At 41.6% G+C, this 24,160-nt stretch overlaps 1 protein-coding gene across 1 annotated transcript; it reads right to left on the bottom strand.

Moving 5' to 3' along the window:
• Positions 1 to 279: 279 nt before the first annotated feature.
• AKAP3 (A-kinase anchoring protein 3) lies at positions 280 to 24,160 on the bottom strand. The gene is made up of 4 exons (XM_022577351.3): positions 22,323 to 24,160; positions 19,658 to 19,753; positions 7,809 to 10,124; positions 280 to 961 (listed from the first exon to the last, which is right to left on the bottom strand). Exons 2-4 carry the CDS (start codon positions 19,751 to 19,753, stop codon positions 806 to 808), a joined length of 2,568 nt encoding a protein of 855 aa, XP_022433059.2. The 5' UTR covers positions 22,323 to 24,160; the 3' UTR covers positions 280 to 805.

The raw sequence follows: 24,160 nt of genomic DNA on the forward strand, positions 1-24,160 counted from the left end.
GAAACTAGAAACCAGAGGAGGAGGAAGTTTCTAAAAGGAAGGATGGAGAATAAAAAATAGCTGGAGAATGTAAACTTCAGAAAATGCTTCTAAAGCGGGGTGACATGGACATTAACTCAGAGCAGTGTCAGAAGAGGTGACTCGTCCCAGGTCCTACAGCCAGAAAGGTACAGAACTGGCAACAGAACTCAGGTATTCTGGACGTTTTTTGACACCGACTGTCTGCAACCACGGATAGAGCTGAGGTGGACAGCTGTGCTGCGGAGACAGGACGAGGAGCCAAGTCCTGGTAGCCTATTTAAGAGGATTTAGATTGGATACTGAAAAATATTTACAAGGTTACAAAGGGCTGAAATGACGCTTGATAAATTGTGGCTTATTTTTAGGGACCACTTGAAAGCAGGGGAGCCGCAAGGCACAGACGGGGGGAATCCAAAGACAGGAGGCCGAACGGCGTCTGGTGGGGTCTCTCGGGCCGGCAGTAGTTCTCTTCTGCTAAAGCCATCGGGTTCTTTTTTCCTCGCTGAGATTGCTTCACCTTACCGTCCCATTGGATGCCAAGGAAACAAAATACCCGAAGCCATTTATTTGTATTTTTTTTAATTTTATTTTATGTCCTTGCTCACATGGACAGGAAAATGCAAAATCCAGGGACTAGCACAAGATGACGTGTCTTGGATGTGAGTGGTATGAAGGTGACGCTGGGGCTCTGTGATGATACGGAGGCCGGGGCTGCGGAGGTGAGAAGGCAGGGAGGGGATGAGGGCCGGGCCCAGCGCGGGAAGAGGGGAGAGCAGCGGCCCCATCACAGGTTCACCATCAGCCAGTCCAGCAGCTGCAGCCGTGTGACGTTGCCCACCGCCTCGTGCAGCTGTCGTTCCTTCTCATAGCGCAGCACCGACTGCAGAACCTCACCTACGCTGCGCCCTTTTTCCATGGCGGCTGCCGACAGCTGAAGTAGCTGAGGGAGGGAAGGAAAGCAGTGGTGGGGGGCAGAGCATCCCACCAAAGGTGGTGAAGGGCTGCCAAGGCGAGGGCAAAAGAGCCCCTGCAGCGGGAGGGCCTCGAGGGAGACACTGAGGAGATGTCCATAACCGGGCCGCTCGCTGGCCTGTCTGACGGAAGAAAGGTGGTTACATCGCCCTTAATTTAAGTAACATCCCCCTGTCCGTGATATGGAAAATGTGATTTTCCACTAAGACTAAAAACTTCCGGCTTCCAGTGGGTGTTTGGTCAGTGGTGTTCTTGCCTTCTCAGGATTCTAAAGCTCGTAAGTTCACTGTGACATCATAAAACGGGCTCCATCATTGTCCCAAAACTGACAAGGGCAGGAGAGAAAGAGACAAAGGACAAATGTGGGTGCTGCTTTCCCTGCCCCATAGACAGACAACACTGGGATGTTAGAGCAGGAAGGTGACTCAAAGATGCATTCAACCCCCACGAAAATGCTGCCCGGAGAGGTGAAGGCTGTCAGTAATACAATGCTAGAAATTAGCGGAGGTAATACTCATACCCAGGTCTCTTCCCAAGCTTAAAATGAGAAACAATGAGCCAAAGCAAGTATTCTAATATGAGCACAGTCCATTGCTATTCCACCCGGAATCCTCACGGCAACAAACTAATCAAAGTTTATATTTTGTGCATTCTGCACCTGACTGTGTGAGAAAGTCAAAGGGCAAATGAACAGGCCAAATATCAGGAACTTTTTCAGGGGAAATTCCGTGCAGACTGAAGTATTGCATTGGCCAAAAAGTTCGTTCGGGTTTTCCCATAACATCTTCGGCTATACCCAAATGAACTTTTTGGCCAACCCAATAATGAGGATACTCCTGAAACAAATGGAAAGACAAAGTCTCCGCAAAGAGGAGATATAAAGAAGACCCAAATGGAAATTTTGGAACTAAACAATAATACAAAATCCCAAATGAAAACTAAATGGACGGAGATGAGAGAGGAAACCCAGTAAATTTGAAGAAAGAGCAATAGAAATGCGTCGCACTGAACAGGATAAGAGACTGATTCAACCTCTTTCAAAAAGACTGAGAAAATAAACAATTCCAAAAGGTTTTACATCTATGTCATTAGAATCCCAGAAGGAGAGGAGAAAAAGGGGAGTACAGAAAACATACTTAGTGAAAGCTTCCCCTATTTGCCAACAGACATAACTGACAAATTCAAGAAGCGTAGTGAAGCTGAAACAACATGAACCCAAAGAAATTCACTTCAAGACCTGCTGTAATCAAATTGCTGAAAACTGAAGAAAAAGAAAAAAAAATCTAAAAGCAGTCAGAGAAAAATGGCACATTTTGTAAAAGGGAACAACAATTCGAACGACAGCCGACTTCTCGTCAGAAACCATAGAGGACAGAGGAGGTGAAACAGCATTTTGTAAGCACTAAAAGAAAAGAACTATCAAACCAGAATTCTATGTCCAGCAAACATATACTTCAGGAACGAAGGTCCAATAAGGAAAAATTCGTATTAAATTAAGAGAATTCATTGCCAGAAAATGCACTCTTGTTCTTCGGGCAAAAGGAAAATGGTATCAGAAGGAAACTGGGAACATGAGGAGTGAACAAAGAACAAAAGAGACAGTCAAAATCTTGGGATAAACGATAAACGATTTGCCTCCATTCTTTAAAATGTGCTTTACAGTTGAAAGCAAAAATAACGTTGCCTAAGGATTTTTGCAACTAAATACGCAAAATAACTGCAACCTAAGGCAGAAGAGTAAAGGGACCTATATGGTAGGAAGATTTCTACATTCCAATTTAAGTGGTAACTATTGACTCTAGTTAGACTCTGAAAAGTTAGGTATGTTATTGTGATCCCCAGAGAAACCACTAAAAAACTACACAAAGAGATGCAGACAAAAACACGATAGATTAAAATGGACAACTAAAAAATGTTTAAATAATCCAAAAGAAGGCAACAACAGGAAAAGCAGAGAGAATAAACATAACTAACATTAAAATAATAGGCCTAAATCCAAGCATATCAATAATTAGTTTAACTGTAAATGGTCTAAACACACCAACTGCTGTCAGAATAGATTAAAAAAACATGACCCTACTTACGTTGCCTATGGAAAATGGTAACGTGAACCACCTTATGGTAAGTATACTTTCTTAAGGAACTGTTGAACTCTTTTCCAAAGTGGCTGTACCATTTTGTGATATAGGTAAGTTAAAAGTAAAATTATGGAAAAAGACGTACCATGAAAACACCAATCGAAAGAGAGCTTGAACCTCAACATTTGTGGTGATTCTGTTGGTATAAAGGGGGAAGAATTCAAAAGGGCCAGATGTCCATTTGTCTTTTCGACAAAGGTGCTGAAGACAACTGCATACGCACACGCAGAAGTATGAATCTAGAATCTAGACACCTACCTCATATTATACATGAAAATGAGCTCAAAATGGGTCACAGACCTAAATATCAGAGCTGAAATTATTGTTTAGAAGAAAAGAAACAAAAGAATCTTCATGACCCTGGTTATTAGGTCAGGGTTTCGCAATCTGGCTCTACTGACCTTATGGCCAGGTAATTCTTTGCTGAGGGGCTGTTCTGTGCACTGTAGGATGTTTATAGCACCCCTGGCCTCTCCCCACTAGACTCCCCCTTCCCAGTTGTGACAAGAAAACACGTCTCCAGGCATTGCCAAATGTCCCTTGGGGGCAAAACTGCCTCCAGTTGAGAACCACTGAGTTAAGCAAAAATTTATCAGATATGACATCAAAAGCACAAGCAATGAAAGCAAAAAGTGATAAATTAGATGTCATCATTAAAAACGTTTGCTTTTTGAAGCACTCCATTAAGTAAAAAGATACAGACTGAGAGAAAATATTTGCAAATCATACATATCTGATAAAGGACTTGTATCCAGAATACATAAAGAATTCTTGTAACTTTATACTCTTGTAACCCAGTCAAAATATAGGCAAAAGATTTACACAGACAACTCACCAAAGAGTATATATGAATGGCTAATGAACACATAAAAAAGATGTTCAACATCTTTAGTCATTTTAATGTATGTATGTCAAATTAAATCCACAGTCAGAAACCACTATAACAGCTATAATTTAAAAAAAAAGAATAATGAGAAACGGAAATCAACAAAAATTGCTGGGAGGAACGTAAAATGGTACAGCCACTTTGGAAAACAGTTCGACAGCTTCTTAAGAAGGTACACTCCTTGTCACCCAAGAGAAATGAAAACGTTATGTCCACGCAGAGATGTGCATGTGAATGTGCACAGAAGCGTTATTCATAATAGCCAACAACCCAAATGTCCGTTAACTGGTGAGTGGATAGAGAAAACATATAAAATATTCAGCAATAAAAGAAATGAACTACTGACGTATACTGCAGTATGGATACACCTCAAAAACGTTATGCTAGGTGTACAGAGGCAGATGTAAAAGGCTGCACAGTTTATGACTCCATTATGTAAAATGTCAGAGAGGCAAATCTGTAATGCTAGAAAGCAGGTTGATGGTTGCCTACGGCTGGGGGTGAAACTGAGAAATAGCGCCTAGAAAATTTCTGAGACAGAGAAATAAGGAGTCTCTAGTCCTTATCAGATATTAAAACATATTATAGAATTACAGTAATTAAATCAATATGCTATGAAAATAGTATTAAACTAGTAAGGATAGACAAATGATTCAATGGAATAGAACAGAAGGCTTTGAAAAAAAACAAAGATAGGTATCTGAGCTAGTGGGAAGCAGCTGCATCGCACGGGGAGGTCAGTTTGGTGCTTTGTGACCACCTAGAGGGGTGGGATAGGGAGGGTGGGAGGGAGACGCAAGAGGGAGGGGATATGGGGATATACGTATATGTATAGCTGATGCACTTTGTTATACAGCAGAAACTAATACAACATTGTAAAGCAATTATACTCCAATAAAGATGTTAAAAAAAAAAGACAGCTATCTGGAAAAAAATAAGAGATTGCATCCCTACATCACACCTTATGTGAAAACAAATTCAACATGGATCAAAGTCTTAAACATTTTTTAAAAAATCATAAAGGTAGTAGAAGAAAAACATGGGGAAGTCTTGTAGAGAATGTTTTCCAAAGTACGACACAAAATCTAGGAAAAATAAAAGATAAACTGTCATATTTGGCTACATAAACATTAAAAAAATTCTGTATGGCAAAAACAACAAAAAACACCAATCAAAAGTCAAATGATAAAAATATCACATTTAATATCACAAAGGCTAATTTCCTTGTATATAAAAAAACTCTCAGAGATAAAGAAAAAAAGACCAACAACCCAACAGAAGAATGGGCAGAGGGCATGAACAAGTAATTCACCCATGAAAAAGGATTGAAAAATGGCTCTTAAACATATGAAATGGTATTCACCCTCGTTCCTAATAAGATATGTGAAAAGTAAGGTGACACTTGGCAAAGGTCAAAAGTCTGGAATGGACTGTTGGTTAAACTGTGGGAAGTAGACACTGTCATATATTGTTGGTGCAAGCTCTATAAAAGGCATTGGGGAATACATATCCAATCTACAAGCACACGTTCAGATACATTTGAATCTGTGCATACAGCATTGCTTATAGCAGCAAAATACTGGTAACTGAAATGTCCATCCATAGAAGAGTGGTTACATACAGCACCTGCATACAGTAAATAGGCAGCCATTAGAAAAGAATGTGGCAACTCTATATGTTGCAGAAGAGAATATATACACATAGATAAAAGACTACCATTTGTGACTTAAAGAAAGATGAGTATATATAAGTATTAACTTGTACATGCATAAGCATTTCTGGAAGGATAAACAAGAAATTGATCAGAATGGTTTTCTCCAGGGAGGGCAATGGGAGGGGAGATAAAGATGAGAAAAAGCCCTTAATTTTAAGTGTACATCTTTTTTTGTGCCTTTGGATTTTGAACTATGCATACATTACTTGTTCAAAAATGGATGCAAGTTTGTTTAAAGGAATTGGGCTCATGGGCATCCCAGTGTTACCAGGTTCATCACCTGGTATCAGCATGAAAATACCTGCATATGTTAATTAAGTCTATTTCCAGAAACAAACTGCGACTCATTTTTAGGTAGTTTCTTTGATGTATACTTCATCCAGCTGTTCTTAAACATATACTGATGCTCAGGGCAAATCCACTCAGTTGAAGTTTGGATGTGCTGCTGAAAAGAGATGACAGTCTTTACTTTGGGCAAAGATGTGCGTGTGTGTAGAACAAGGAGGCCTGCAAGTCTACTGTCCTCATTCTAGAGGATTCTATCATAGACATTCTAATTCAAAATAATCTGAAATCAGAATGTGTTATGTATGTTATGTATGATGAGGGTCACTTAAAAGACGGTGTCAGAACAAAGCCCGCTTCACACTGTACACATGAAAGCTAGGCTTTTTAGATTTTTTGCATCAGTCTACAGCTTCTGTGAATACAGGCCCATCCGCTAATTACTACGTGCCAAAACACTTGTCTGTTGTACAGACTGGAAAAACTGTAAAGAGACAGAACTTGCCAAGGACTCTTAGGGATAAACCTAAGATTGGATCTCCACGTTCTGTCCTTTAGCCCAAGTGGAACATATGCACACAAATCACCTGGGGATTTTGCTAAAGCGAAGATTCTGATTCAGTAGGTCAGGAGTGGAGCCTGAGATTCTGCACTTGTACTGAGCTCCCAGGCGATGCCAATGCTGTCGGTCCACAGACCACACGTGTAGCAAGTCTACAGATGACACAGTTTCTCGTTTAAGCTGAGAGTGGCCTATTCGGTATGCTATACAGTTCTGTGTCTTCCCGGTCATCAGATAAACCAAGTAACCCAGTTACAAGTGTTACTCATACCACATATTAAACAGAGAAAGCCTCTTCCTCCACGTCCTCTGGTTTCTAAGAAGATGAATGCTTTTTATAAATAATCCCAGCCTCTTGTGCCACCTCCTACTACTTAAAATGCCATTTTTCTACTTTTCTCAATTGAGGGAAAATAATAAAAAATCCTGAGTGTGTGTGTGTGTGTGTGCGTGCGTGCGTGCTGTGGAGATGGCCTCTCTTAATTCTTCCACACTAGCATGAAACAGCAACTACATAAACAAAAGCTTTCTGGACCCCAAATTTCCCTTCAGTGAGCAGTTCCAAGGCCTAACCTGGGAGAAGAAAGGAGTTAGAAGGCACACTTACCTTTACCAGTAAGAACAGTAATGAGCTGATTTTCCATCTGCCTTATTCTTTGGTCTTACTTCTCAACTGATTCAGAACTCAGGGTGAGGGGAAGAGGGATGTTATTTATTGAATCCCTTCAAATCCCCAACACTTCCTAGACCACCAGCTAAGAGAGGAATGACAGGCTTGAAAAGGCCATCAGTCCGCCCTTCACCCCCCCCCCCCCCCCCGCCTCGCCAGCCCGGCAGCACATCCCCAGGATGGGATGCTTCCCAGCAGCTCCTTCTCATTCTTTGGGCAAAGCCGTCATGCAGAATTCAGCCTGAGCCCAGACCTTAATCTGATTCTTTCACCAAGTCTCTTGGAGGTTCCTTATTTGTGCACTTCCATCAATATACGCAGGAAAAAAAAGAGGAAAAAAAAAAGATTTATCTTTTTTTTACCCTTTGGTACGCCTCCTAGTGGGCAAAATTGAATTTTAATTTACCCATTATCTCTACCATGAGGCATGAGCTTCAAATTTTCACTGTCCCCATTCTACCCTTCTCGTGGCTCTCTTTCCATTCAGAAAGAAAAAAAGAACTTAAAACCCTAATTAACCCCTAATAAATCTTCCCAAATTCCCGATTCTACTTCCTTACCTTCTCATGGATTCCTTCATCGTAACCAGCAAAGTACAACACGGGGACATTGAGCTCAGAGGCGGCCACCCATTGAAGAACGGCTTGGAGTTGCTTGTTCTGAACCGTATCGGTTAGGTTGTGACCGCTGACAATCACTTTGGGTGCTGCACACCCTTCGGGGAGCGGTGCTGATACACCTCTCAATTCGTTATAGATAGCTTCATAAGCATTCTTCAGGAGGATCTCTGCTGCCCCTGTGCCCTCGGTTGGCAAACACTCATGTAAACTATCTGGGGAGGCTGAAGTTGGCCAGTTGGTACCCCCAGACTTATCACCTTCTAGTTCTGCCAATGGAGAGTCACAGGACTTGGCAATAATGAGACACAACTTCATCACTGAGTCCATCAGATGTTCTACCATTTGCCTGTTCATGTGGTCATCTAGCTGGTTAGCAACCTTCTTGGTCAGCCCAGCAAAAGTACCTCCAGCCTCATCGCCTTCATTTAGTTTGATGGGAGAAGGACTTACAGGTCTTTCACACTGGGGACTGTCTTCTTCCTTAGTTGGCTTGGGTTCAGAACTACGGTCACTCTTGAAAATGGTCTCACCGAGTAAGTTCCGGATGAAGTTGAAGAAAACGCTCATTAGATCCTTCTTTTCTGCTTCTTCTTGGTCAACCCCCGTGTGAGGAGACCTAAGGCCGGACCCATCAGAAACTGCAGGGGACTTGTTGTTGGCCTGCAAGTTGGTGCCTCCAGCAGCTTTAAGGAGACTCTGTGCGTCCATGCTTCCCCCCTGGGCCAGGTGGTACTGAATCAGAAGTAAGGCAGATACGATCAGGTCCCTGGCCCAGGAGTCAGAGTCAAACATAAAATTCTCCTGTTTCTCTGGGTGATGCATAGAGGGACTGAGGTTGCAAGGATCGAAAGGAACTCCCAAGGGAGAGTCTGGTGCAGGTTTATACTGTTTGTTGGAAGCTACAAACGGTGCACACTGGAAACCTGGAGGTTTTCCTTCTTTCTGCTGGTTTTTATGCCACAGGGACAGTCCCTCTTGGATGATGTGCTCACCCAGAGTTTCAACACAAGTCTTCTCCTTCTCGGGTTTGGGTGCAGGAGAGCATATTTTTTCCCTCAATTTACCTTCAGATTTCATGGATGCAAAGCTGACGTTTCGGTTTTTAGGGTCACTCGTTCCTTTCGTGGACATGAGGGAATAACTCTCAGACTTGTCCTTGGTTTCCCTGACAGTCTCAGGAGGTTTCTTGGCAAATATCACTGAGTAGAGTTTACTCAGCATGGCATCCATGATATCTGTGGCCTTCTGGCTTCCATGAGAGAAGAGACTTCTTTTCACGGCCGAGACAAAGTCCGTATCAGTCATGAGGGCCCCTGTGACGTCGTGGAGGTTCTTCATGAAGGAGTCAATGAGATCTGAGACCACTTCTTCTGCGTGCTTGATCAGGACCTTCTTTAGCAGGATGGTGGCAATGGTCGTGTCCTTCACTTGGATCCTCAGTGTCTTCATGATGGAGACCATCATATCAGACACCACACTGTTAGCATAGGTGATGATCCCTTGACTGACAGAAGCTGTGAAGTCATTGGGCTTTTCCTGCTCTCTGAACATCTCTCCCTCTGCGGGTAAGGACCTTCCGCCCTCTGTGGCATCACTTGCGTTACAAGATTCAAACACTTCCTTATAGAAGAAAGACTTCTTAGAAGAAGGCTTGTCGTCTGGACTCCTGCTTTCCTTGGTGCTGTCCTTGATCTTCAAAGCACTTTTGTATTTTAAATTCAGGGGACTCTGTAATGTTCCTGAGGCTCTGTCATAGGAGCCAGGAGCCTTATCCGAGGTGGAGTTTCTGGAACAGGCAGAGACAGTCTCGTTCACCAGCTCTGATGCCACCTTGCTCAGGCTTTTGTTGGGTGCGGGCTTATCCCCCATGTACACTGACTGATGGACGCATTTGCTCTCAGAGCCGTCAATCCTCTCGTTGATCTCCTTGCGGGCCATGGCTATGACGAGATTTGTGAGGCGACTGGCGTAGAAGGAAACTTCGTCTACTGAGCTCCTGTTACCAACGTGGGCACTGGGGCCCTGACAAGGGTTCTCTCTGTGACTCATCTCAAAATGCAATCTCCCTGGACTGCCCTTGGTGGTGGTGTTATAATAGTCCACACAGAAACTTTTGCGTGGGTCTCCTGAGTTGACCATTTCCCCACCAAATGATGCTTCTCCAGGCTTGACTCTAACATCTTGGAACCCTGCTGTGCTTTTTTCCAGGTCTCTGCGGAGCCAGCTGAGCACCCTGATGGGATCATGTGAGGCTTCCTGAAAAACAGACAAGGATTCATCCAACTACAGCAAAGCAAACATATGGGATATTCAGGACAACCTCAAAGAGCAGTTACAAAAATGGTCGCCTCTCTCAAGTCTTAACTGCTCCATCAGCCCCATAGATGTAACTGACATTTATTGAGTGCTTATGTATCAGGCACTGCTGCAAGTATTTCAGGCCTGTTATCTCATTTAATATTATTCTGGCAGTAAACTTAAATGCTAGCTCTCTTATTACCCACATTTTACAGAAGAGGAAATTGAAGAACTGAGAGATTTAAGTCAGTTTCTTACCTGAGGCTATACAGCCATAATCATTGACGGAGGAGGAATTCCAACCCAGGCAGTGACTCCAGGGCCCATGCTCTTGGCCACTGCACTATACTGACTCCAAAAACAACTGTCCTTAAGATATGACTGTCAGGGCTCCCCCAGTGGCCCAGTGGTTAAGGATCCACCTGCCAAAGCAGGGGACATGGATTTGATCCCTGGTCCAGGAAGATCCCACATGCCGAGAAGCAACTAAGCCCGTGCGCCACAACTCCTGAGCCTGCGCTCTCGAGCCCGTGAGCCACAACGACTGAGCCCGTGTGCCACAACTACTGAGGCCCACGCACTTAGAGCCCATGCTCCGCAACAAGATAAGCCACTGCAGGCTTCCCTGGTGGTGCAGTGGTTAAGAATCCGCCTGCCAATGCAGGGGACATGGGTTCGAGCCCTGGTCTGGGAAGATCCCACATGCCGTGGAGCAACTAAGCCCGTGTGCCACAGCTACTGAGCCTGAGCTCTAGAGTCCAAGAGCCACAACTACTGAGCCCGCGTGCCACAACTACTGAAGCCCGTGCACCTAGAGCCCGTGCTCCGCAACAAGAGAAGCCACTGCAATGAGAAGCCCGGGCACCGCAACGAAAAGTGGCCCCACTTGCTGCAACTAGAGAAATCCCGCGCACAGCAATGAAGACGCAACGCATCCAAAAATAAATAAATAAAATTTTAAAATACTTAAAAAAAAAAGAGAGCAGCCACCGCAATGAGAAGCCCGTGCTCCGCAACCAAGAGTGGCCCCACTTGCTGCAACTAGAGAAAGCCCGCGCGCAGCAACGAAGACCCAATGCAGCCAAAAAAATAAATTAAATAAATAGATTTATATATATATAAAAAAGATCTGACTGTCAGCAGCTACAGAGGTAGCATTTGAGCTGAATCAGAGATTTCATGTATTGCTACTAATTGTTATTTTTTTATGGTTGATCTGTTTTGTTTAGGTCTCTATATTCCAGCATAGTTTTCAAAAAATTAGAAAATTCAAGGACAGTTGTGCCTAATTCATCGCTTTACTGGGCTACACAAGCACAATCTGATATGTTCAATGGCTTCCAGTGGACTCTTTGACGTGACTTAAGTTAAAAATCTGATTTGTAATTGAGGACTTAGTATCTGTGGACAATTTATTAGTTTTGAGTGAATGCAGATTCTTTGGTGGACATTAGCTGTGATAAGCACATGGACGTATTTATATGTTCACCTACTGTAATCCACAATCTTCACTTGAACATAGGCTAAAATAAGAATGTATGTAAAAGTATCCTACTTACCATCAAATGTAAGGGATCGTTGTAATAACGAGTTATATCTATCTGGGGATGACCACAGGTACTGCCCATCTTTAAAGCATAATTTGCTATTTTAACTACCAAGTATCATAGAATTGCTGGCTACTATTTGTTCAATACTTAGGTCTACTACCAGGCACTGTGCTTAGTGCTCTATGCAGGTTATTTTATTTAATTCTCATACATACCCTGTAAGGTGGGTATCCCTCTTCCAGTTTCACAGGTGGAAAAGAGGCTTAGAGAAGTTAAATACTGACTAACATCTCACAGCTACTACACGATGGGGGCTAGGATTCAAATCTAGTTTGGACTCTAAAATTGGCACTCGCCACCTCTACAGTATTCTGTTATGTTTGGATGACTTGGGAAGAAGAGAAAAGCAGCTGGACCTCTACAGGCTGGTTTAAGTTGCTTGTGGGCTACCGAGCTTGGTTCAAAGTCCTCCTAAATGGTTCTGCTAATTTGAATAATAGCTACTATAAGGAAATTTGTGCTCTAGTAGAAAACTATGCATAATCTATAGCATACCTTTCCGCATTTTCTGATTCTGATTCTCTCAGAGCTATTTGATAACTCTGTAAACTGTAGATAACTGAGAGCAATGCAATATAATTCTTGTCTACACACATGTTAATTCTGACCAGGGAAGAATTACTTACTGTCTCGCCCACTGTGGAAAAGGTCAGTTTTGCTTCCGTTTGCACATTCACTTCAATATTCCTGATCTATATATGTCTTTTTCCTTTGATTCTCCTTTGAACTGCACCAGCTCCTCATTAATGAGTTAAATAAAATCTTTCACGATTTATTTTTATATTCATAGGAGAGTCATTATTTCACCTTTCTCTGAAAATGATCTTTTAACAGTTTTGGAAGTCTCTGCCAAGATGTCCAGCAGATTTGCCTAACGGAGGTAAATGTCATCATGAGGATGGTGTACCAGGTGCGTCTTTTCTTAGGCCCCCAGAGGTGAATCCAAAGGGCAACAGAACTTTGCAGACGTTCTGTTTTTCTAGTTTTAATTTTCCTCTCTACGAATTTTGGTTTTGGTTTTCATTTTGGTTTTTCCATGGCCAATAATCACCGGTGGCAGCAATGCTTGAGAATGTGGTTTTATTGTATCACCATTTGGTGATTTCTTTAATGGATTAATGGTTTATAGAGATCTATTCTCTGTTGGTGACAGACAACAGAAAATCTATTTTGCTTAAGTATTTTTTGCCTACCTTAAGCTCAGATCAGTTTGGAATTTTGTGCCTAGTTGGAAGGAGAAGGGTTCTTTAACCTCCGGACAGGTGAGTTTGGGGTTTCTATGTTTACCTTTGACACATGACTAAAAGTTTTTTTTTCCATTGACATATAGTTGACATATAACATTACATTAGTTTCAGGTGTACAACACCTGTAATTATTCGATATCTGTATACGTATTGTGGGATGATCATCTCACAACAAGTCAAACGTCCACCATCACCACACATAGTTCAAAAATTTTTTTCTTGTGCTGAGCCCTTTTAAGATCTACTCTTTTAGCAACTTTCAAATATACAAAATACATACTACAGTATTATTAACTATAGTCACCATGCTGTACATTATATCCCCAGGATTTATTTATTTTATAACTGGAAATTTGTACGTTTTGACCTCCTTCACCCATTTTGCCCACCCACCTCTGGCAATCACCAATCAGTTCTCTGCACCTATGAGTTTATGTGTTCTTTTTTTTTTTAGAGCCCACATATAAGTGAGATCATATGGTATTTGTCTTTCTCTGACTTACTTATTTCACTTAGCAGCTATTGTCACAAATGGCAAGATTTCCTTCTTCTCATATTCCACTGTATGTATGAACCACATTTTCTTTATTCATTGTCCATCAATGGACACTTGGGTTGTTTTCCATGTCTTGGCTGTTGTTAATAATGCTGCAATGAACACAGAGGTGCAGATATCTCTTCGAGATGGTGACTTTGTTTCCTTTAGATATATACCAGGAAGTGGAATTGCTGGATATGGTAGTTACTATTATTTTTAAATAATTTCCTCATATGATTGTGAGTAAGATTAAATGAGATAATATGCACAAAATAATCTGTACACTTGAAATGGAATGTATCAGACAGGTAGTACTCCTTAAACATGTCAAGTGAAGATTAGACTTCAGAAGAGGTAAGAGAAGAGGAGGAGAAGTCAAGACGCTTGATCGTAGGGTAATGTGGTGAAACACGGTTAACCAACTGTGGAGTACTAACGAATAAAACTTGACTTCCTACATGTATGGGAAGTAGTGCTCTGGGTGAAAACAGAAGTGCTGGAAGAGAGCATGGCTAGGGGTGTGACCTGCAATTCATTCCCATCAGCCTGGGTGGGAGGTGTGAAGAGACTACTGAGTTTCCATATGAATCTTTTAAAAAATTATTTTTCTGAACCAAAGGTCAGTAACAAGGGTGAACTTCTAAAAGGACAAAATTTAGTTTTAAGAAGAAGCTGTAGGAAAGAGAGCTGCCTGTATGCATGTCTGAGAAAGGAGCAGAGAAAAGGTGGTGGAGTCAGAGCAAAGACTTCCAAGAAATGGAAAATTCAGTGGGTTCCAGTGTACGAACTATTCACCAGGGGGACCAACCTGATAGCCCACTTTGCGGAGGTGATTTAGGAGAGATGAATGATGTGTATCATAAACTATAATAAAACAATTCAATATGTATATAGTGTCTGTGTGTAACATCATTTAGAGAGGGCATTTGATGAGCAGCCTTCTTTGCAGTGACTCAGGGACTCAGGCTCTGCTTTTGCATGGTTTCACCCTCCCTTAGGGACTCAGAATCTTTCCTTTGAGCCAGTGTATGGGAAACACCAGAGACTGTGGAGGATTGAATGAGAAACTTTTGTTGTCCAGGCCTGGAAGTGACAAACATCACTTCTACCCATATTCCATTTGTCTTTGCCTTTTTTTGTGTGTGGTACGCGGGCCTCTCACTGTTGTGGCCTCTTCCACTGCAGAGCACAGGCTCTGGACGCGCAGGCTCAGCGGCCACGGCTCACGGCATGTGGGATCTTCCCGGACCCGGGCACGAACCCGTGTCCCCTGCATCGGCAGGTGGACTCTCAACCACTGCGCCACCAGGGAAGCCCTGTCTTTGCCTTTTGAAATTGTGATTATGATGTACCCCAGTGTGGGTCTTTTGATTTCATCCTATTGGGAGGTCACTGAACTTCTGGATGTTTATATTCACATCTTTCATTAGATTTGGGAAGTTTCCAGCCATTATTTCTCCAAATATTCTCTCTGTCCCTTTTTCTGTCTTCTCCTACTGGCACTGCCATGCTGCATGTTTGTTCTCTTGATGGGGTCCCACAGAGCCCTTTGGCTCTGTTTCTTTTCTTCAATCCTTTTTTTCTTTCTGTTCCTTAGACTTGATCATTTCCATTGTCCTATCTTCAATTTTGCTAATTCTTTCTTCTGCCTGCTCAAATCTGCCTTTGAATCCCTCTAGTGATTTTTTCATTTCAGTTATTGTACTTTTCAGCTCCAGAATTTCTTTTAGTTTATCTTTAGGTTTTCTATCTCTTTATGGATATTTCCACTTTGTTCATACGTCATTTTCTTGATTTTCTCCACATCTTTCCCTTGGTTCTTTGAGCATCTTTAGGACAGTCGTTTTAAAGTCTTTGTCTAGTAGATCTGCCACTGGGTCTTTTTCAGAGACAGATTCTGTTGATTTATTTCTTTCCTTTGAATGGGCCATACTTTCCTGTTTCTCTGTATGACTTGTGAATTTTTTTTGGTTAAAAACTGGACATTTGGGCTTCCCTGGTGGCACAGTGGTTGAGCGTCCGCCTGCCGATGCGGGGGATGCGGGTTCATGCCCCGGTCTGGGAGGATCCCACGTGCTGTGGAGCGGCTGGGCCCGTGAGCCATGGCCACTGAGCCTGCGCGTCCGGAGCCTGTGCTCCGCAACAGGAGGGGCCGTGACGGTGAGAGGCCTGCGTACCGCAAAAAAAAAAAAACTGGACATTTGAATTTACTGGATGAAAGTTTAGAATTGAGGCTCTAAGCTGTTTATCAGTGTTTGAATCATTATGTGTCTGCCATTCAGAAAAGCATTAAGTGTAAGTAGTAATGTCTTCCTACCTCCACATGGTATTAACAAGTTAATATTATAACGTTTCTTGAGCAAAAGAATCTCTATTCTGACTGGAAAAAATATTCTTATAGAGCCTAACTCAGAAATATTTTAGGAGTCTAAGTTCACATAGTTGGGTAAATATTTGGTAAATAAGATTAGTTTAATAACTTCGGTTTAATAAAAACAGCTACATCTTTTCTGATTTACCAGAGTTAGGTATAACATTAAGTGTGCGTTTTTATTTTATGTTGATGTGCTCTTCATAAACTTATACAGGTTATGCAGATCCAGTCAGCTAGTATTACTTGTACTTAATGTTTAAGATCATGAAAAATATAAATGTGTTTAATCAAATTGAATATTTATCCTGACCAACTTTGTTTCAACAGTTACTATGTTTTATAGTATGTCAGCTTGATGATAAAGTTCCAACATCTTTATGTAACTTAAAACACTGGACTGGTATTAAATTGAGCTAATTAATGGATATTCACTGGATACTTAGATCATTTCTAAGTAAGATAGAATAGTGAAACACTAATAGCTAAGCATAATTTATATGCTTTTGCTTTCTATTTTTATTACTATAGAGAGGTTAAATCTTTGGGTCTGTTAATGAATGTGTTTGTTTTTGCCACTTAGATTGTATAAGGGATGTGTATGTCTGTAGAGAGTCGTCCTGTCTGGTCCATAAGCTCTGTTAGTCTGCACTTCAGCTGCTATGTGACAGTTCACCATTGTAAACCTCCTCCCTCCCAGGTTTCTTTGTGAAATAGATTGGAAAGTACTTAGGTTAAAAATTATGATTAATATAAGTGGCTGAGACTCTATTTAGGAACAATAGTTTCACAGGAATCCAACAGAATGCATGCCTATTTTTCTAGGGACTGCAGGTGAAACCTGGTGGAGAGAGTTTCTTAGTTTTGACTCCCTGCTCTCAGGACAGCAAACAATGGAGGCCTTTAAAAGCCAATTTGGAACTTCCCTGGTGGTCCAGTTGTTAGGAATCCGACTTCCAATGCAGGGGACGTGGGTTGGATCCCTGGTTGGGGAACTAAGATCCCACATGCCACGGGGCAACTAAGCCCTCGCACCACAACTACTGAGCCCACCTGCTGTAAACTATAGAGCCCATGGCTCTGGAGCCGCATGCTGCAACTAGAGAGAAGCCTGTGCACCGCAGTGAAGATCCTGCGTGCTGCAACTAAGACCCGGCGCAGGCGAAACTAAAATAAAATGAAAGATCCTGTTAAAGGCCAATCTGTGACTCCTTATAAAAAGTTCCAGTAAAGCAAACTTAAGGCTTATCTGGTTGCTACAAGTATATAAATAATCAGACCAAATCTGATGAGACTAGCCTTATTTTGTGATCAAAATTTATCTTATTTTGAGATTTTTTCAATAAAAATGGAGGTAAGTGTAGGAAAAACATTTGTGCTTCAATAGAAAACTATGCACCATCTATATAGTCCATAGCCTGTAGACTGAGCATTGCATATAGCCGTCCACATAACCTGCTTCTGGTTCTGTGTGAGCTGCTTTACAACTCTGTAAGCTGCAGACAATTGATAGCAATGCAAGATAATTCAACGTGTCTACAAACATGTAACTTGTGTCCAGTGGAGGTTTAGCTGTGGAAGAGGCCAGTTTTGCCTTGATTTGCACATTCATTTCAACATTCCTGATCTGTAAGTATACCTTTTAAAAAAATTCTCCTTTGCACTGGCTGTAATACGTCTCACCGATTTCCTCATTAATTAGTTGAAAAAATCTTCAACATGCATTCATTTTTGTATCTAATTAAGAGTCTCGATTTTGCCTTTTGAAAATTATTCCTTAATGTTACCTACTTTTACAGATGGGCACACTATTTGCAAATAGGCATGTTTCCAAAATTAGGCTGTAACGTGTACAGTCTTATTATAATGCAGATGTAGATTTTACTTTTTATCCTTTTCAATCCTTTTCACAGAACATTAAGGAAAAACAACCCTATAGCACAGCATCGAGCTTCATGATGGAGTCTAAAGAGTTGTGTTAGCTTGGTGTGTGTTAGCCTTTCAGTTGTCTATTTATGTTTTTTAAACTAAAATGTGTGCACCCTATGTGCATTACTCCACTCAATCCAGAAGAATTTTGCAGAAGTAGCTGATGAAGTCAGAGTGGCTGGCGGAAAGACTAACCCTGTTTCTTTTTCTATTGATGGAGTTGACAATCAAACACCCATCTCCTCCAAACCTTTTGCCCTCTTGCATCCCTTAACTTTCTTATAGACTAGTATCTTGAACAGTTGGGGAAGGTGGATGCCCAATTATTTCTGAGTCTTTCTTAATTAAGAACAGGGGAAATTTTCATGGCCCTGAAGGAGAATATGAAAAGGGTTAAGGGGTTTAATTTTCTCTCCTCAGCCGTCTTCTGCTTCAGTAGCTTAGTGTTAAGTCAACACATACACCTCCCGTCCTATTCTTCACCTCTAACTCAATTAAACATACTTTATAAAATGTTCCCTATCTCCCACTTCTAAATGATCTGTTCTGTAAACACCCAGAGCAATTACTGTCCAGAAAATCCGTTTGGCAAGTTACCATGAACTTCTTATGATTGGTGCCTACTAGTTATTTAGAGCACATGCGTATTTTTTATTTTCCCAAATGAATGATACGGTCTACGAGGACAGAAACTTTTTAATTCTTTACTACATCCGCTAGAGTGCTTCTCACTTATTGAAAAATTGAGAAATTTTTGTTAATTTAATATTGAAACTCATTTTTTTGTTGTTTTTCTAAAGAAAAGGGCAGAAGTAAATAAAAGATCTAGTGGAAGCAGTTTTGGTTAGCACTTATTCTACATTAATTGGATATCTAGTATCTGTATGTCCTAATGTCTTAATGTAGAGTTGTTGATGTTTTCTTTCTTAGGCTATATAAGGCACACCAAATAGACTGTGGACAAACAGAATATGGATCGTGTAACTTACATGCAAGTAGGTGTTTGATAAATGTTAGTACTAAGGATGAGGATTACAATGGGGATTCCATTAGATTGTGAGATCCTTAAAGGGAGAGAATTCTAATTTATTTTTCTATCTCTGACCCTAAGACTCAGCCCAGTGTCTGTGCCAGTTATTCATTGTTGTCTCTCAACTCCAAGTCCACCCTTTTTTGTCTTGCTTTGTGACTCTGGAACTGGACTCTTTAAACACTTCTCCTTTGGCAGCTGGCTTTGTTGACAGAGGGCCCTGGAGGGGCACTACGTGGTCATCACGGGTGGGAGGCCTTTCCCTTCTGTCCCCCCTGTACCCTCTGGCAAGTGTCTTCAGCACCACTGGGATGCAGGTGGCTGTCCTGTTGCAGCTCACTCTCTCCAGGGAGATCTGAAGCAGCCTTGGTTGAGGGCGAGGGAGCTTTCGTGAGCCTTAGTTTCTTCCTTGTTTACTCTTTCAGCCTAGGGGTAGTAGCTGCCTTCTGCGTTTGCTGCTTCTGGAACTCTTTGAGTCTTCTTTCACAGCTTTTAGTAGTTAACTTAGTTAAATACTTTCCACTGAACAGGTTTTTAATATTCAGTTACTGGTGCGGTTTCCATCTTCCGACAGGACTCTGACTTATGGTGCCTGATACTAAGTTGAATGATGTAGGCAGAATGACAATATCACTTGTTCTAAAGGTGTTCATTTTCCCCCCCAATAACTTCATCTTCAAGAATAAGAGGTGGTGGTGGAGAGAATAAAGCTACTCTTAACGGCACATATTCCTAACTCAGTATTTATAAGGCGGCTGACACTTACCATTTTCCAGTCCTGGGGTTGGCCATCTCCGGGGGAATAGACATCAACTTTGCAAACTCCAGTTTGGCTTTGTAACCAGTCAACCCTATCCGACATCTGCAAGAAGAAAAAAAAATGAGAATGGGTCATCAAAAGGGCTAGTTATACGAAGGAGAAATAAGGTAAAAGGCTGAGATGTGGAAAACAGGTCTCCGCAGAGACCTGTCCCAAGAGCTACGCCACACCCACTTAACTCTGGACCTCTTCAACCTCAGCTCCCAACCGCAGGAAGATTTCTTAAGCACATGTATCTCTAGCGCAGAGGCCGGAGGCTGGTGTATTCTAGAGGTGCTTGATATAGATTTGCTCATGAATGAACCTAAGCAGACGTGTCCTGCTCTCTGTGTCCTGGCTTGACAGACCTTCCAGATCTTGGATTTTCAGTACAGGCTCCAAGCTCAACGTGATCCGAGTAGAATTAATTTACTTGTCCCTCTCTGTTCTTGCCTCCACCAACTTTTTACAGTAATGTAGGCTTCAGTGTAATTAATTCCTAGAGCACTAACTTACTTATATTAGCAGTAAGTCTAGTATCTCTTCCGTAAGATTAAGGGCTTCCTTAATCCCTCTTCCAATTAGCCAGGGGTCCTGGAGGAATTCTCATTCTCCAAGGTTCCACCAAGTATCTGAATGCCAGGAGAAGGGAGACGTCATATGCACCATCCAAAGGACCCTGGGGGCAGTGATGTCCTTTTGCTGATGTTGATTTTTTCATAAGCTTCCCAACTCTTTGCTCTGTTCCCTAACCTCTGTAATGGCACCACCATCTACCTGGTCTTCCAGAAAGCTGAAATTTATTTTACATGTATTCTTCCCTCCCAAGCCTCCTCTAGCTACTATTTCTCTCTTCTCTCATTTGTAGTCATTTTTCTTGGAAGAATTGCTTATACTTGCTGCTCTCACTGCCTCATCTCACAAGTGAGCATCACGGTCCCTAATCCATTTACTCCTTGGCCTTTGGCCTTAGTCTCATCCACTTTCTGCGGCACCGCATCTTTGCTAGTTCTTGGAAACAGGACTAATTGTCATATTTGCCCGCTGATCATCTACAAGTATGGGCAGCTTCTCTCTGCCCTCTTTTTCCATGACAGAATGCCATTACCAGGCTTCCACACTGAAGTTTCCCTTCTTGTGTTATAAATGTTGCTTAGATCTATACTTCTTAATAAGCAACGTGGGATAAGATGGCCAATTTTTCCTCCCCAATGCCCCACAAACATCTTTGTGAAACAGGCATATATATTTATATTTTAATTCCAACAAATATACTGGTTTAAAATTCTGTTATAATAAAGTCCAAAAGCTTATCCTAATTTTTTTAACAATGAAATTGTGTTATAAAAATAATTGCTTGAAATAAATGGAGCATTATTAGGGGTTGAATATCTGGTTAATTGGAAATATTTGCTTTAAAGGACTTTAGGTCGTGGTGGGGTATACATCTCCCCCACAAATAAAACCAACACAACTCAAACACAGATTACACATGATTTAAACTTAACTGTAAGTGGATTTATTATTTTTGTTATACGTAACATTATGGGTAATTACTAAAAAGAAAATATAAGATCTTTCAAGAGCTACCTGTTCTTTGCTCCCAAAAGAATGCGTTCCTGTTTTCACCCCCCACTAACTTAGATTACTGAGCTGGGGAAACAGCTTTCTTTTCTCTTCCTAACACTGTAATACAGTAGATTCCTTGAATAAGCAATGGGTTTTCCACCCTGATTAGACCTTAGAATCGCCCTGTTTAAAAATACTGAAACTTGGGCTTCCCTGGTGGCGCAGTGGTTGAGAGTCCGCCTGCCAATGCAGGGGACGTGGGTTCGTGCCCGGTCCGGGAGGATCCCGCATGCCGCGGATCGGCTGGGCTCGTGAGCCGTGGCCGCTGAGCCTGCGCGTCCGGAGCCTGTGCTCCGCAACGGGAGAGGCCACAGTGGTGAGGGGCCCGCGTACCGCAAAAAAACAAAACAAAAACAAAACAAAACAAAACTACTGAAACTTAGGATCCACTGTTTAAAAATACTGTATCTGAGAGACCAATCCCCATAGAATCTTATTTCAGTGGTTTTAGGCTGTGGAAATGTAGGCATTGAATTTCTTAAAAGCTCTCTGGGTGATTCTAATGTACATCTAGAATTGAGAACCCCTGGGCCTGGGCTTATATGGAGAGATCCTCTCCGCAACAGACTTGCAAGCTCCGGAAAGAGAATTATTCTTTTCTTTAAAAATTTTCTCTGAGATTTCCTAACCTTCTTGGTACCTTATTTTAATTTTTTTAAAACCCTAACAAGGAAGCTTTTAGTGTCAATGAAGTTAAACCCTGTATTGTTTCTCAGCAGCTCACTATTTTGTGTATATATTTGAACCCTTGAACCATTACCATGCATAAGGAAGGGATGGCACTGTTCTTTGGCCAAAGAATCAGAAGACTTGGAAACAGGCTGTCCTGGACTGTTGACAGTACAGGTCTTTTAATCTCCAGTTTACATTTCATCTTAATGAGTTACTTCTAATAGAAAATGACAAAATCAATAGGGTCTACTGACTTTAGATTATATAGCACAATTAAAAAGCAAGGATGAAAATGAAGTACAGAAAGGAAGGAAGTTGTGTGATCACTTACTCTTACTGAGGACAGGTTCTGAGCGATGAGGAAAGCTCTGGATTAATTTCTTGTTGTCTTCACTATTCCTAAGTTTATCCACCCCTCCTGCCATGAAATATAAGGAATCTGCAATGGAAAGACACAAATAAAAATGGCTGATTTTACACATGAACTTTATTGCCCTTATTACCAAATAATGATTTTGACCTATTATTTTTCACATGGGATACACAAGTGATGAGCACAAAATGACATTCACATTCAAATTCCAGGTCTCATTCTTGGTGCGTTCCTACATGACAACAGAGGTTTCATCATCTGGCCAATAATTTCTGAAATGACGACTGTTATTCTCCACCTTCAAATCATTGGTAGACAGACTAATTTAACAACGAGGACGCTGAAAGTTTTTAGCCTAATCTCAAACCTGGCTTAAATAGGAAGTCAGAAGATAAGTAGCTAGAATGGAGAATAAGTGCCCTGAGTTCATGAATCTCAAAACACTTTTGGACTTCCCTGGCACTTCAGTGGTTAAGACTCCGCGCTTCCAGCATTTCCACTGCAGGGGGCGCAGGTTAGAGCCCTGGTTGGGAAACTAAGGATCCCACATGCTGCATGGCAGCGGCCAAAAAGATAAAACAAAAAATCAAAACACTTTGTAGGCACTCCTTTGAGGACTCGGGAGAAATATACATCTTCATGTTACAAAGGGAATTCATAAGTAACTTCAAAACTAGCTTCCAGATGAATTATTTTCCTTCTAATTGCCTGCTGAAAGAATGAATATACGAATACAGCCTATTTCTAATTCTAGATGGCTCAATTTTTCTTTCTTAAGGTGGAGAATCTGAGAAAAAAGAAATGACTTGCTCAAGTGTGCTAGGCTGGTTAAGACCTGCATGAAGCTTGACTCTTTTTGGGGATATGTTCACCCCAGGGACTTATCGAAGGTGTAAATATTTATCCAATGATTTACTAATAGACCTCCTATCCCAATAAAACAAATAAATCAATACGCCAAAAGCACTCTTGTACTTCTTTCACACCTGCTAGTTATATAGAGTCAGAGGACACTTCCACTTACATATGTCCTGAGGTTCTTATTCTATTTTCTATACCTTCTGTATGTTGGTTTGCATCCATGAAGTTTTAGACTTTAAATTCCCTAAATTGTCCTGGATAATAGTGTATATAAAGAGGTACTTAAATACCTTTGGATGACAGTGATATTCAGACTCCTAAATCTGTATACCTGCCTCATAACGAAATGGAAAAGAGAGGAGAATCTAGAGATTAATGGAGCCAATGAGTGGATTCATCCATTTCTTAACCTCAAAGTTGGTGAATAATATCCTGGAGTTAGGGTGGAAAATAAAAGACGCAAAGGATGCTTTGTGTTATCTATTAAATTTGATGAGGAAAGAAGGCTAACTATATACAATGTGAAGATAAATGGACCTTAGGAACCATTTATTGTAACATACTCATTTTAAAGATTAGGAAATTGAGGCCCATAAAGGGAATATTAAAACCAATGGATAAGGCTTCCCTGGTGGCGCAGTGGTTAAGAATCCGCCTGCCAATGCAGGGTACACGGGTTCGATTCCTGATCTGGGAAGATCCCACATGCGGCGGAGCAACTAAGCCCGTGCGCCACAACTACTGAGCCTGTGCTCTAGAGCCCGCAAGCCGCAACTACTGAGCCCGCGTGCCACAACTACTGAAGAGCCTGTGCTCTGCAACAAGAGAAGCCACCCCAATGAGAAGCCTGTGCACTGCAACAAAGAGTAGCCCCCGCTCGCTGCAACTAGAGAAAGCCCGTGCGCAGCAGCGAGGACCCAACACAGCCAAAAATA

Source organism: Delphinapterus leucas, chromosome 11 (assembly GCF_059928025.1).
Source record: "Delphinapterus leucas isolate spDelLeu-1000000601 "Yukka" chromosome 11, BTC_Dleu_Yukka2, whole genome shotgun sequence".
In the NCBI taxonomy this organism is placed as follows: domain Eukaryota; kingdom Metazoa; phylum Chordata; class Mammalia; order Artiodactyla; family Monodontidae; genus Delphinapterus; species Delphinapterus leucas.

Excerpts from the sequence above, each read along its gene's own strand:
- AKAP3 (XM_022577351.3), bottom strand. The coding sequence starts at position 19,753 with ATGTCGGATAGGGTTGACTGGTTACAAAGCCAAACTGGAGTTTGCAAA. Across the intron at positions 10,125-19,657 it reads AACCCCAGGACTGGAAAATG|GAAGCCTCACATGATCCCAT; the intron begins GTAAGTGTCAGC and ends TCTGTTTTTCAG. Across the intron at positions 962-7,808 it reads ATGAAGGAATCCATGAGAAG|CTACTTCAGCTGTCGGCAGC; the intron begins GTAAGGAAGTAG and ends TCCCTCCCTCAG.